The sequence below is a fragment of the Suillus paluster genome (genome assembly GCF_016628075.1).
Source record: "Suillus paluster strain FC165 chromosome Unknown EDB91scaffold_34, whole genome shotgun sequence".
NCBI lineage: Eukaryota > Fungi > Basidiomycota > Agaricomycetes > Boletales > Suillaceae > Suillus > Suillus paluster.
The window spans coordinates 209,748-222,782 of NW_024537594.1; the positions used below are offsets into that span (position 1 = coordinate 209,748).

Sequence of the window (13,035 nt, forward strand, 5' to 3'; positions counted from 1 at the left end):
GATGTCGGGCGCTAATCCGCAGCCTCTCGATATGTCTGCCAACCGTTGGGTCCGTTGGATCCCCATGAGTAGGATTCCTCTCAAATGGCGACCTCACCCTGATTCACCTGAGATGGTGGACCGTAAAGTCAAGGCGCTGCTCAACAAGCTTACGATAGCGAGATTCGACTCCCTTTCAGATCAAATCATCCACTGGGCGAACAAGAGCGTGAACGAGAAAGACGGGCGGACGCTCATCCAAGTCATCCGACTTGTATTTGAGAAAGCGATTGATGAAGCTGCTTGGAACGAGGTGTATGCACGGTTGTGTCGGAAGATGATGGAGCAGATCAGTCCGGAGGTGCAGGATGATGGGATCAAGAATACGGAGAGGAAACCCATTGCTGGTGGCTATCTCTTCCGGAAGTATCTTCTTAACCGGTGTCAAGAGGACTTTGAGCGCGGGTGGTTCGCCAAGGAGGCTACTGCTGCTGCCGCCTTGGCCAAGGCTTCTGATGACCAACTGAGGAAGGCTGCGACCAAGAAGAAGGACACTCAGGAAGCTGAGCTCTATTCGGAAGAGTACTATGCTGCTCAGAAAGCCAAGCGCCAGGGTCTCGGTCTCATCAAGTTTATCGGCGAGCTGTTCAAGCTGCAGATGCTCACGGAGCGTATCATGCACGAGTGTGTGAAGAAGCTCTTAGGCAATGTCGAGAACCTCGAGGAAGAGGAGCTTGAGAGCTTATGCCAGTTGTTGAAGACGGTTGGACAGTTGCTGGATACGCCGAAGGCGCGTGCGCATATGGATGCTTATTTCACGCGCATGAAGGAGTTGCGGAAGAGCCTCAATGTTAGCGCGAGGATGCAGTTCATGCTTCTGGTGTGTGAAGATTTGAGTTTCTTTATTTTTTTGCTCATCGTTGTGGGGTAGGACGTCATTGAGCTGCGTGACCGTAAGTGGGTCAGCCGCAATGCTGTTGCTGCGATCACTGCCGCTCGTGAGACGGTAAGACGGATTGACATTGTCGTGCAAAATTATTTCATTTACGCTCATGTTCCAGACAGCCAAGGAGAAAGAAACTGCGAAGGTGTCTTACAACCGTCAGATGAACATGTCCCGTGGTGATTATGGTGGCGGGCGTGCTACTGTTGCAAGCGCGTTGGTCCCGCGGGCGCCTTCCAAGTTTGGTGATCAGCCACAATTTGGCAAGATTAACAAGGGTTTGCCCATGGTCCTGGGTCCAAGTAGCGTCTTCGCAGGCGCCTCGGTCCCGCGGGCGCCTTCCAAGTTTGGTGGTCTCTCACAGTTCGGCAGCGTCTTTGCGGGCGGCAAGCGGGAGGCGCTATCACGGACGAATTCGAGCTCGAATATGTTCTACATGCTCAGCCAGAACCTTGAACTCACGCCTGAGGCTGCTGCTAAGCCCGGTCGTCCGTCGAGTCGGAAGTCGAGCGTTGATCTTGGTCATGCTGGTGCTCCTGAGCCCGCTTTACAACGCAGGAAACTGCAGCTTCTTCCACGATCCAAGCCTGCTGAAGAGAACACGACGACTCCGTCGGAGGATGAGCCTGACGCTGACAGTGCACCCACTGCCATGTCAGAAGCAGACGCCAAGAAGAAGATCGATGAAGACGTCAAGGAGTTCTTCGCTGTTCGCAGTCTTGGAGAGGCCGACGTATACTTTACCAATCTTCCTCACGAGCATCGCTTCCGACTCGTGGACAAGCTGGTTGCGTCCGCGCTCGAGAGCAAAGAGGCGGATGCGAGGTTGGTGGGCGATTTATTTGCACAGGCTACGAGCAATGGACAATGCTCGTTTGAGGTATTTGAGGAGGGATTCATGCCGATGGCTGAGTTTTTGGACGATATTGCTATCGATGCTCCCAAGGCGTTTGACTATATGGCCGTGATGCTCAGGGGTGCTGGATTCGAGAAGGAGCCAGAGCGGCTTCGACGGATCGCTTCTAAGCTCGAGGATAGCGACAAGCTAGTCTCCCTCGTTGCTTGATCTGCTCCATTGCACTCGCATGCAGCGTCCACGTTTTTCGATACATTTTTCTTTCACCTCTGGCATTTCGGATCCTGCATATTCTTCTTTTTTCGTTTTCTGATTCGTTCTTGGTGTTCTGCAATTAATATATGTACACCGCACGGCACTTTTTCTGTCCTCTTATTTTTTGTCATCGTTTACAACTGCATAGGCTGCAGCTAAGTAGCAGTACATCAACTTGCATCAGATACTTACCAGCTTTGTACCAGCTCAATACATTTCAGTTGACGGTTCGCCACTGAGCGCTTACTAATCAGCATGCCATGAGCTTGTTTGAGCATGCGGACTCCCCAGTGAGGCAGAACCTCCTGACCATGACTGTGACGTTCTATTGCCGGTTGACTCGGACTTAGACTCTTTCTCCCTCCTAGAAAGTTCGCCTGCGACGCGCGACTCCACCGGAAATGCCGATGCAGGTCTCGTCATCATCTTCAGAACACGGCGTGTGGCAAACCATCAGGACGCATCTCAACTTTTTCCGGATACATGTCATCTTCTTGTGAGCCTGCAAAGTTAACGCCGCTATCTGCCATATCACGGAATCTGACGACATCTCTCGTTGTCGTTTAGTACTGTGACTCCCCTGATATTCTCCGGAATCTTTTATGCCAGTAATGGCAGATACCCAGTTGCATACATCGATGCGCTATTCAACTCGGTCAGCGCGATCACCATGTGTGGGCTGGCGACTGTGAACTTGAGTCAGCTTACTGCTTGGCAGCAAGTGTTGCTGTTCATCCAGATGTGTATTGGAAATCCAGTGCGTTCCTTAACTTTAGGTAGGATCTGATACTTCTCTAACTTTGACTCAAGGTTATAGTGTCGTGGGTGATGGTGTACACCAGGAGGTCGATATTTTACATGGTTTGTGTCGATGATATACTCATCATTTTACAGGCACTATTTTGCTAGGAGATTTGATCACATTATTGAAGTAGAGGCTGCCCGACAAGCTGCAATCAAGGTGGAGCAGCAGCTTGCCACTGCGTCTGCAGGGAAGTCTACCCGCAGCCAAGGCGGATGGTCCCGTCGTTTCTTTCGCCGGAAAACCGGCCTTAGTACGGTACCGGAGGATTCTGCTAGTGACGATGCTCGAACGACACCGAAGAATAGTGCAAGGAGATTGAGGCCTGATATGATCAGGGGCATGGATATACCACCCAAATTGGCCAACCCGAGCGGGTGGATGACTGAAAGCGGTGCGATGCCCATGAAGCGTTTTTCATTGAGACCAAGTGCAACGAGTTCAGTTAGGCCTGTGGAAGAACCAACGTCCTCTTCTCACCAATTAGCGTTCGCTGGTGAAAGGACCCATACTCCGGAGCAGCTTGAATTGGACGGTGATGTCGAGGTGAAGAACCTACATGTAGAAACTGTCAACGCGGGTTCTATAGATCTGGAGAGAAGCACCTCGTAGGCATTCACGCTACTATCTTTTGGCTTTAGTGACCCTGACATCTGTTCTACATCAGTGGACGTGCACGCCGTCTCTCCGATACAGGAAGCCCTGGAGAATTCCATTGTCAGCATATTTACTATGAAAGACAGCATTCATCTAATGTCTCGTGATTTTATAGCTGGTGCGTCAGAACCGACGACTGGTTCACACCTGCCTGAAGCGAGTCGGGGTGCTACAACATCAGCTGCATCGACTGGAATGCCACGGACAGCGACTGTCGAATTTGCACCCACTGTTTCTCGTTCTTATCACCCCCTCTTTCCTGTCGGTAGCCGGACCGGTCGCTCAGATTCCCCCTCCGCTGAAATTTTATCAGATTTTTCACATTCAGGGTTCTCCTCGTCGCGTCCTCGCCTCCGCCGCTCTTCCGCAGTGCCTCAATATTCGCACGTGCCAATGGCACAGCGCCCAACCACTCAAACACATAGATCTAACGAATCTAGGCGCACATCGAGCCTATATCCACCGCATGCCTTCAATCATGTTGATCAACCGCAGGAGCAGATGCTACGAGGGTTCGGGGGGTTCCCGATGCCGCACGAGCTGCTGGGGATGCTATTTGGTTGGCTGTTTCCTCATGCCAGAAACGGACTGGAGAGAACCACGACAATTCCTGTTACTACTACACTGACGGGCGGTGGGCTGGGACGGACTATGAGTGGTGCTGCGAGTACCCCTAGGAGACCAATACGTGGTGGAAGCATTAGTGCCGTGGAGGGCACCAAGCCTGTAACGTATATCTCGTTTGACGCAGTCGTCGGACGGAATTCTGCGTTCCATGTATCGACGAATGAACAGCTTGAGGAGTTGGGTGGAGTTGAATACCGGGCCCTCAACGCACTGCTATGGTTGGTCGCGTCCGTTAGTGATCTCGTTTTTTAAGTTGTCCTCATTGGCTCAAATGATCTCCGTAGTATCACATAGCCATTCAATTGGTTTCTTTCGTGGTGATCGTTCCTTACATGTCAATGCCAAAGTGGGCGAGTGATTTCGAACCTCCTGCGCTATTTAGAAAAGTCACGGTCCCTTGGTGAACAATGTCTTACAATGCTAACAAGACGTCAGCTAACAGAACCTGGTATAGGTTTTCACTCTTCCAAGTCGTATCAGCATACGCCAATACCGGAACTTCTCTTGTTGACCAGAACATGATACCCTTCCAGACGGCCTATCCGAGTGAGTATCATGTATCATATGCACTGCATAATGCTGATATTTTCTTGGGTAAGTGATCTTTTTTATGATGGTTTGCATTTTGGCTGGCAACACTGCTTTTGTGAGTGCCAATGAACTCATTTTTAATAACATAATAATATTTGATGAGCGTTAGCCTATACTGTGAGTTTGCAACCTGGATTACATGGCAGTTTTAACTCACAAAAACCCTGAAGGCTCCGTTTTCTCATGTAAGTATGCTATCTGTTTCACAAACTCGCCGTTCACCTTAGAAAGTTGGATAATCACGAAACTGGTACCGAGAAACTCTCAATTGCATGAAACGCTCCATTTCCTCTTGGACCATCCCCGTCGATGCTTTGTTTATCTTTTCCCTTCGTATCAGACTTGGTTTCTGTTTACGATTCTGGTCATCATGAAGTACGCACTTCCCATCTCTATGGTCGCACGCTGAACTTAGCAATGCAGTCTCACAGACTGGTTCTGCTTTATGGTCCTCGACATTGGAAATCCTGACATCGATTCCATACCATTAGGAACGAGACTTGTCGCTGGACTATTGCAGGCAATCGCTGTTCGTACTGCGGGATTCGGTATAGTTCCACTCGCCAGAATAGCTCCCGCGGTCAAGTTAGGTTGAGAAATTGTCATCTGGCACAGGTACTCACTTTGAGGAAACAGAGTCATGTATGTTATCATGATGTATATTAGCGCATGTAAGTACCTTGATATTCTTGGTGATGCACATTAAAATGACTGCCCTTCGAGACCCCATTGCCCTAAGGTGCGTTCACCTTGGCAGACGTGCGGATGTCATAGACAATTCTGATGTTTATTAATCTAGTGTCCGCTCGACAAACGTCTACGAAGAGCAATCCCTGGGTATATACAAGAACGATAACTACTCGGAGGACGAGATTGCCTTTTCAACCGCAGGTCCAAGGATGACGGTGTGGTCTCGGTACTTGGCTATGCATGCACGTCGACAATTGTCATTCGGTATGTGATATTGGTTCGTTGTCTAGTGATTTGTCTCACCCAGCTACCAAGACATGTGGTGGTTGTGTCTGGTAAGCTTCTGCGGTCACTGGGGGAGTAAACTGACTTTGTCTGACATAGGCGCTGGTGTTGGTTTGTATCATAGAGGTAAGCAGCGCGATGACGGGGGTCACAGCGGTTCTAATAACATGCCTCATGATAGCGTGGAAACTTGGACAACACGGAGATACAGGGATGGTTCAATATATTCACCATCAGTATGTTCCCATCATGTCGAGTCACTGTTTTGCTCAATTTCGGCTAGTTTTTGAATTAGTCTCAGCATACGGCACTGTTGGTCTCAGTCTCGGGATACCTACCGTGAGTGACCGAGATGCTGTGATACTATCGAAGTATTTTTATCTTCTCTGGTAGGAAAATTACTCGTTTTCTGGTGCCTTAAAACCTCTTTCAAAGCTCATTTTCTGCCTCGTCATGCTTCGCGGTCGACATCGTGGTCTCCCTGTGGCCATCGACCGGGCAATTCTACTCCCGTCCGAATTTGAAAAGACGAAGGACGAGCCACTTGTCCCTGTGACACATGACGAAAGGCAATCAAGCTCCCGTAACAGCGAGTCTCTCTACCCGTGCGACCCACTTCAGAACGAGGACGGTCCCGCCTCCGGCAACAAGGGACAAGATTGCAAGAGACAAGATGAGAAGCGGAGTGGCACTTGTTGAGGCTGGAAGAAAGAAGTTGAATCCTGTGCTTCCTGGCATCTAGTATATGTATAGTAATGTAGGGATGGTGAGGACACCCGGACTACACAGTCATATGTGATGTAAATGGCATGAGCACTATGGAGCCACCACCCTGTTCAGACTACCATCTATAAGGTAGGGGAGAAGGGATGGGGGGGAGGGGTGGGAGATGCATATTCTGTGTAGTGCACATGGAGTCAACAGTGTCAGCTGGCATTGGTTTTTTTTTTCGTTTACAAGCCACTTGGAATGCTTACGAGTCCAAGCCTGTTGTGCCTTTGGCACCTCCAGTCTTCATCATTTCACCATAGTGGTCAACACAATTTCAATAAACAAATCTTTGTCATATCAAACATACACATCTATACAATCTATTGTACATCAATCTTCAATCAGTCTTCTAACTACCTCTGTGTATGCTACATTGCTTGTCTTTCTTTCTTCATCTTCAGGGAAAATCACAAATACTCTTCATGGGTGAGTGCACTGAGACAAACCCACGTACAGCTGTCCATGACTGAAAACAGTTGTCCTCAAATTGAGACCAACCCACTTCACACTCTGACCTTGAGCCTTGTTGATTGTCATTGCAAATGCAAATGCAAGTCGCACAGGGAATTGTTGAGACTTCAGAGGAATGGGGTTCTCTTCATTACTGGCCTCCATATTCATCCGAGGAATTAGCAGTGTCTTCATCTTGACCATCCACTTCATTGTTGCCCTCTTTAAGGATGCAACACTTGAGAATTCATGTGTTCCCACCTCAGGCAGCAGTTTATGGAGGCAAAAGGTAGGCTTTCAGGCTGTCATATCCCATACCTCCATACCCGGAATTCCAGACTCTCCCCTATGAAAGTCCAGGTTTCTGTCCTGTTCTCCATCTGGCACTCCATTTTCATCTCTGGACTCACACCTATCTCCTTTTAGATTACTCCTCTCCAGCTACCAGTTGCACACCTTTCCACCTTGCTTACTGATCTGTCCATCTGCACTTCATTTCCGACTTCATTTCTTTGATCTGTTGTACACTTACTATGTTAGCACACGTTACATGCACGTGACGAGTGCAATGCCGCAGAATGCCAACCAAAATTATATATAGTGGTTCATGTTCATTTTCCCTTTTCCCTCAGTCTGTCACGCACACGACTGAGGGTACATTTTATCTATTTTCTCTCCCAACTATGTATGGACACTAATAATCTACCTATGATAGATCTAACTGTGTCTAGGTACATAGCAATCTCAGTCTGTTATGCACATGACTGAGGATCTAACTGTGTCTAGATTTAACAGGTTATGAGCCCTGTGCCCTCGTAAACGAGAGCATGGAAACTTTCTAGACATCATTAAGTCTCGACTTATTGATGTAACACACACGCTGCGTATGGCGTGCAGCGTTATCACGCTATTTAAGGCCAGCGTCCTCGAACGTCACTCCTACTTCCTCTTTGGGCAGGAAGCATCTTGCTGATAAGCATACGCACTCATATATATATATAGGGAACCTATCGTGTTTATATTCCCATTCCTCTCTTACTTGTACCATCACTTTGTGGTATGCCTGCTCACACATGGTCACAATCCCACGTCGGAAAGTTCGAACCAAAGAGCCAATATCCTCTGTCTCATCGAGTTCTACCTTGACGCCAATGAGCACCACCAAGAAACCCCCCACTATTATAGTACTGCCTGTTCCAAATACAAACATTACACCAACTACTCTAACATTGACAATGCCTTCTTCCTTCAGCACCATTACCTTGAGTCAGACAGACCTCGAGAAGATCGAACTTCTCGAGTGCAGTAAGAACAACTGGGGAGGTTGGTCTGACAAACTGCAGAACTATCTGTTGCTCAAGCACAGTGGCAGATACATCCTTGGGATCATTCAACATCTGGACAGTCTTATCAACCCCACTGGAGCTAGCGTTTGGGACCTTAATAATCTCTGTATCATAGCGGCTCTCTGCACCTGCTCTAGCACTGAGGAGCAAGACTTCCTATGCTCTTTCACTAATGCTCACCTCGCGTGGAATGCGCTGAAATCATGTCACAAAAAGTTGGACCCATCGCCCAGATCATCTTGATCCAACAGGGCCTCACAGTCAAACACAAGTGCTCAGAGCGCCTCTCTACTACCAGTATGCATCTCACCGAGCTAGTCTGACGCATATGTGCAATTGGTTTGCCAAAAGAGGACTTCTTGATGATCCTCATGCTCAATGCTATGAGCGAAGACCTACCGCATGTTCGCAACCACATCACCGATTCCCTGGCTACCAGTACGTCCTTGTCGCCCTATGGGCCCTCCAATATTCGAGCCTGTCTTGATGTTGAGCAGCAGCTCCTCGACAGTGAGAAGTCGTCTGACGTCGCGATAATGGCCACCAAGGGCAAGCCTGGTCGTCCCACCTGCACTTGTACAGAGTTAGACAACTGTCTAAAGAACGCCCAAGTTCAAGTAAAGGCTAAGTACCGAAGAGGTAACTTAGAATCAAGTCAGAGTGATCAGAGGAAAACCAGTGTAGGTTAAGCTGAAGAATCAGCGTCACCTAGCCAGGGTTTATATAGTAAACAGGGTACAGGGTATGACATAATAATAGGTAATGATCAGTAAGCTACATGTGTAAGCAATGAGGCATCTGAGTCATACTGAACTAAATATAGATTGATAAGAGTCATGCATAGTCAGCATGGATCAAGGGAAAGAAGAAAAGAAGTTCATAGAACAACACAGCCATAACATCACCCCCTTCTTACATGGAAAGTCCCAGACTTTCATCAAAGACCACGTCGTCGGTCATCCTCTGTTCCTCCAAGACCTCCTAAAGCTTCGAAGAAGCCATGTTCTTCCATGATGATCAACGTCAGCTGTTGGAGTTTCTCCTTGATGTCTCTGATGCTATAGTCGAGAGAGAAAAGCTCGTCTTCTCTGCGTTCGCCATTATACCTTTCTAAGGTATATTCGAGACGATCTCTGAGATGGTAGAGGTCGTAGAGGGCATTGAGTGTGGGCTTGGTGTCAATGGCATCTTTAATAGGATTCTTGAAGAGTTGTGATGACAACATAATCCTATGGCGAAGTCTATGATCTTCAATATCGGACAAGTAGGGGTCAGTTGCAACTCTCCAAGGGGCTGCTCTATGACGAGCTGCAACATGCTCACGACGTCTAATTGTAGTGGGATTAGCAGGAGTGTCGATGAATGTCTGATCAACAAGTTCATGAAATGGTAATGGGGGTGGCATAGGCAAGCTAATGTATTGGAATGGAGATTCCTGAGGTGGTACCTCAGGTGAGTTTCATTGACTGATAGTCATATAATGAGGACGAGGGGAGAAGACAGGGAAGCAAAGATTCGGAATAGGAACATTGGGGGTGCTGTTGTGCGTGATGACGAGGTTTATATCTTCAGCGCTGGAGGAGACATAGTTACGTCCACTGGTAGAGGGCATTGTCTGAATGGTTTAGTGATGATGGTTCGAGTTGAGAGAGGAATGAGTCGATGTGCCTGCTTATATCTATTCAAGATTTCAGTGGAGTTGGCTAAATCAGACTCCAACAACCATTCATTGTCGGCTGATGGATAACCCTTCCATTTGACAAGGAAGCGTCGTCGTGAGAGAGTTCCTTTATGTCTGAGGATAGCTTCTACCTCATATTCTTCTTCTCCATCGATAAGGTCAGGAGGTGGCGATGGGAAATTGGGACCGTGTTCTTCATTTTCACGATAAGGGGTTAGAAGTGCTGTGTGGAATACCGGATGAACACACCATTGGTTCAGGAGTTTTAGATGATATGTGACTGGTCCGAGAACTTCCGAGATAGTGAAAGGTCCCTCTCGTTTGGGTGCTAGTTTCCTATTTGGGTAGTTAAGATGAAGGTTCTTTGCTTCTAGCCAAACTTTATTGCTTTTCTTGAAAGGTGTGAATGATCAGTGATTCTTTGCCTCATGGTTTGTCTGGCAAGTTCATGAGAGGATAGGGCTTCTTCTCTGGCCTTCTGGAGTTCTGATATTCTTGCTTCTATGGCTGGAAGATCCGATTTTTTGGTAGCCAATTGTAGAGCTTGTGGATGATATCTCATCATTAGATAGAATGGTGAAGCATTTCGTGCGGAATGGTGGTGAGAGTTGTGTACGAACTCTGCCATGGGAAGTTTGTCTGACCACGAAGTCTGATCATTTGCACAGAAAATGCGAAGATATTACTTGTTCTGTTTCTCCATTGGTCTGAGGATGAAATGCAGTTGAGAGGGCGATTTTGTATCCCAAGAGTCTTCCTAATTCCTGTGCAAATTTGGCTGCAAATTGGGGTCCTCTGTCAGAGATGATTTTATCATAGAGGCTGAACCGCGTGTAGACACGTTTGAAGAATATGTCTGCAACTCCTTCTGCATTGATTGTCTTGTTGCAAGGCGTGAGTACCACCCCCTTTGTAAGCCCATGGTCTACCACGACCATGATAGAATCAAAGCCATTGGACGGAGGCAAATCGACAATGAGGTCCATGGAGCATTGTGCAAAGGGGCAGGAAGACGTGGGGGCAGGAATAGGAAAGAGAGGGGGAACAGTAGGGTGAGTATTGACTTTATTTTGTTGACAAACAGTGCAGCCTTCAATGTATTTATGCACGAAGGTGAGAAGACCTGGCCACCAATAGTCACAAGACAAAAGTTCTTGCATTTTAAAACGGCCAGGATGTCCAGCAGTAGGAAGGGAAATGAGTTCTCTCTGCAGGGGTCCAGGTGGAACATAAGTACGGCCTTTGAAGGTGAGAATATTATTGGAGAAGGTCCAGTCAGAAAGTGCAGTCTTCATAGGGAGAGGTAGAGTGGGATCGGAGAGAGTGTCAATGGTTTTCTGAACCACGACATCAACCAACAAGGAGATGTGAAGTTTGTCATTGTTAAGGTCATGCTCAAGGGAGAGGTTACTCAAAGGGCTTCGGCTTCAGCTCGTACGCTGCACCCCTTACCCGAGTACGTGCCCTTTAATTTCTGGGGGACAGAGGGGAAGTCCAATGGAAGTCCGGGGAGTTCCAGAGGACTTAGTGTCGGTGGAGTTTGGCGGAACTCCAGAAGGTTTATATGGGGACGGAGTAAGGCTACTATGGAAGTCCAGAGTAGAAACTGAACAGAGGTTAGACTACCCTAAGGTAGAGCTGGAGAAGTAGTCCTAAGGTTTAACCCCTAAGACTCAAAGGTGGACAAGAGGTGAGACTCAAGTCCGGAGATTGCAGGAATGAGCAGAACTAAGATGATATTCGAACTGAGGAGTTCTGGAGTATTACAGGGGTTTATATACTGTAGGTAACATGTAAGTAAATCAGTCAGCAAAGGTAAGGGCTATGTACGAAGCATGTGGAAAGTCTATTACTAAGTGTAGCGGATCAAAGCAGTGAAGTTGGAAATGAAGTAGGAATGGACGGATCAATAAGCATAGCGGAAAGAACATAACCTGTAACTGGAGCAATAGCTAATCTAAAAGGAGTTAGGGGTGAGTGTGGAGATGAAGGCGGAGCACCGGGCGGAATAGTAAGACGGAGGACCGAACTTTAATGAAGTAGATCCGGAATTCCAGATCCGGAGGTACGGGATATGACAGTCATGCATAGTGGTGTCGATAAGGTTGATGAACAACCCATCAGGTAGCACAGTGACATCCGAGTTGTCTGTAGCATCAACTGGGATGTGATCAGGTCTGCGGGAAAGGGAGTCAGGAACGGAAAGATCTTTGCCGGGTACATGTTGTAGTTGCAAGTCAAAATGGGAGAGGAATAACAGCCAACGAGCTTGTCGGCGATTCAGTTGTTGTGCTTGGCGAAAGTAGGTCAAGTTTTTATGGTCAATCATGATGAGAACTGGGAAAGGGGAGCCTTCAAGATAATGATGCCAAGCTTCTAAAGCTCGTATAATGGCTAGCAGTTCTCAATCAAAGATCTGATAATTCCGTTCAGCAGGAGAGAAGGTTCAGGAAAGGTAGGAGCAGGGATGCCAATTGCCGTTGGAGTCTTTCTGTAGAAGTACTCCTCTGGTAGCATAAAGTGATGCGTCCACTGCGATGGCAAAAGGCGAGTCTTTGTCAGGGATTGAAAGTACAGGGGTGGAGAGGAATTGTTATGACCAGAGTTCACTGAATGGCAAAGTCTGACAACAACCACTAGGACTCAGTCAAGGATGATGATGAGAACGGATAGTATTGAGCGTGAACATCTAGGCCTACTACAACAGTAGAGAACGAAGAGGTTAAGTCTAAGGAGTGCTTACGCTAACTAACCTACTTATATACATAACATTGAATAGGAGTCTGAAAGAAATCAGCCAATGAGAAAAGAGTCGTACGATACTGCGGATGACTAAGTATGACTCATGATATATAAGTGAATGAGTAAGACGGCAACTAAACAGAAACCCAAGTTCCAACCGGTTCTTCTTTAGGAAGTGAGATTGTTCTAGCCCGTGGAGTAGGGGAGCCAATCGGAGAAACCACGGGTGATATGTGAAGAGGTGAAGGTGTGACAGGGTCAGGAGTCACATGACCGGTTTGGGTACTGGAAGTAGCCGAAGGAAAACCGAGAAATGAAAAATGGTTCATATTTGGAATTCGTGACATTACCCCCTTTCTA

The 13,035-nt window shown here is 47.5% G+C and overlaps 2 protein-coding genes across 2 annotated transcripts; both read left to right on the plus strand.

Moving 5' to 3' along the window:
- The first annotated feature begins 269 nt into the window (after positions 1-269).
- Positions 270-2,260, plus strand: EDB91DRAFT_1139558 (armadillo-type protein). Its single transcript, XM_041318933.1, has 5 exons — positions 270-859; positions 911-985; positions 1,041-2,036; positions 2,073-2,088; positions 2,242-2,260. Exons 1-3 carry the CDS (start codon positions 317-319, stop codon positions 1,986-1,988), a joined length of 1,566 nt encoding a protein of 521 aa, XP_041176148.1. The 5' UTR covers positions 270-316; the 3' UTR covers positions 1,989-2,036; positions 2,073-2,088; positions 2,242-2,260.
- A 180-nt stretch (positions 2,261-2,440) lies between these two features.
- EDB91DRAFT_1054953 (cation transport protein-domain-containing protein) lies at positions 2,441-6,384 on the plus strand (the record flags this gene model as incomplete). The annotated part of the gene is made up of 17 exons (XM_041313878.1): positions 2,441-2,529; positions 2,601-2,790; positions 2,844-2,878; positions 2,928-3,302; positions 3,654-4,350; positions 4,404-4,519; positions 4,574-4,665; positions 4,719-4,765; positions 4,901-5,085; positions 5,134-5,295; positions 5,347-5,385; positions 5,510-5,664; positions 5,716-5,735; positions 5,785-5,811; positions 5,867-5,921; positions 5,969-6,024; positions 6,079-6,384. 17 exons carry the CDS (start codon positions 2,441-2,443, stop codon positions 6,382-6,384), a joined length of 2,646 nt encoding a protein of 881 aa, XP_041176149.1.
- Between the last annotated feature and the right edge of the window lie 6,651 nt (positions 6,385-13,035).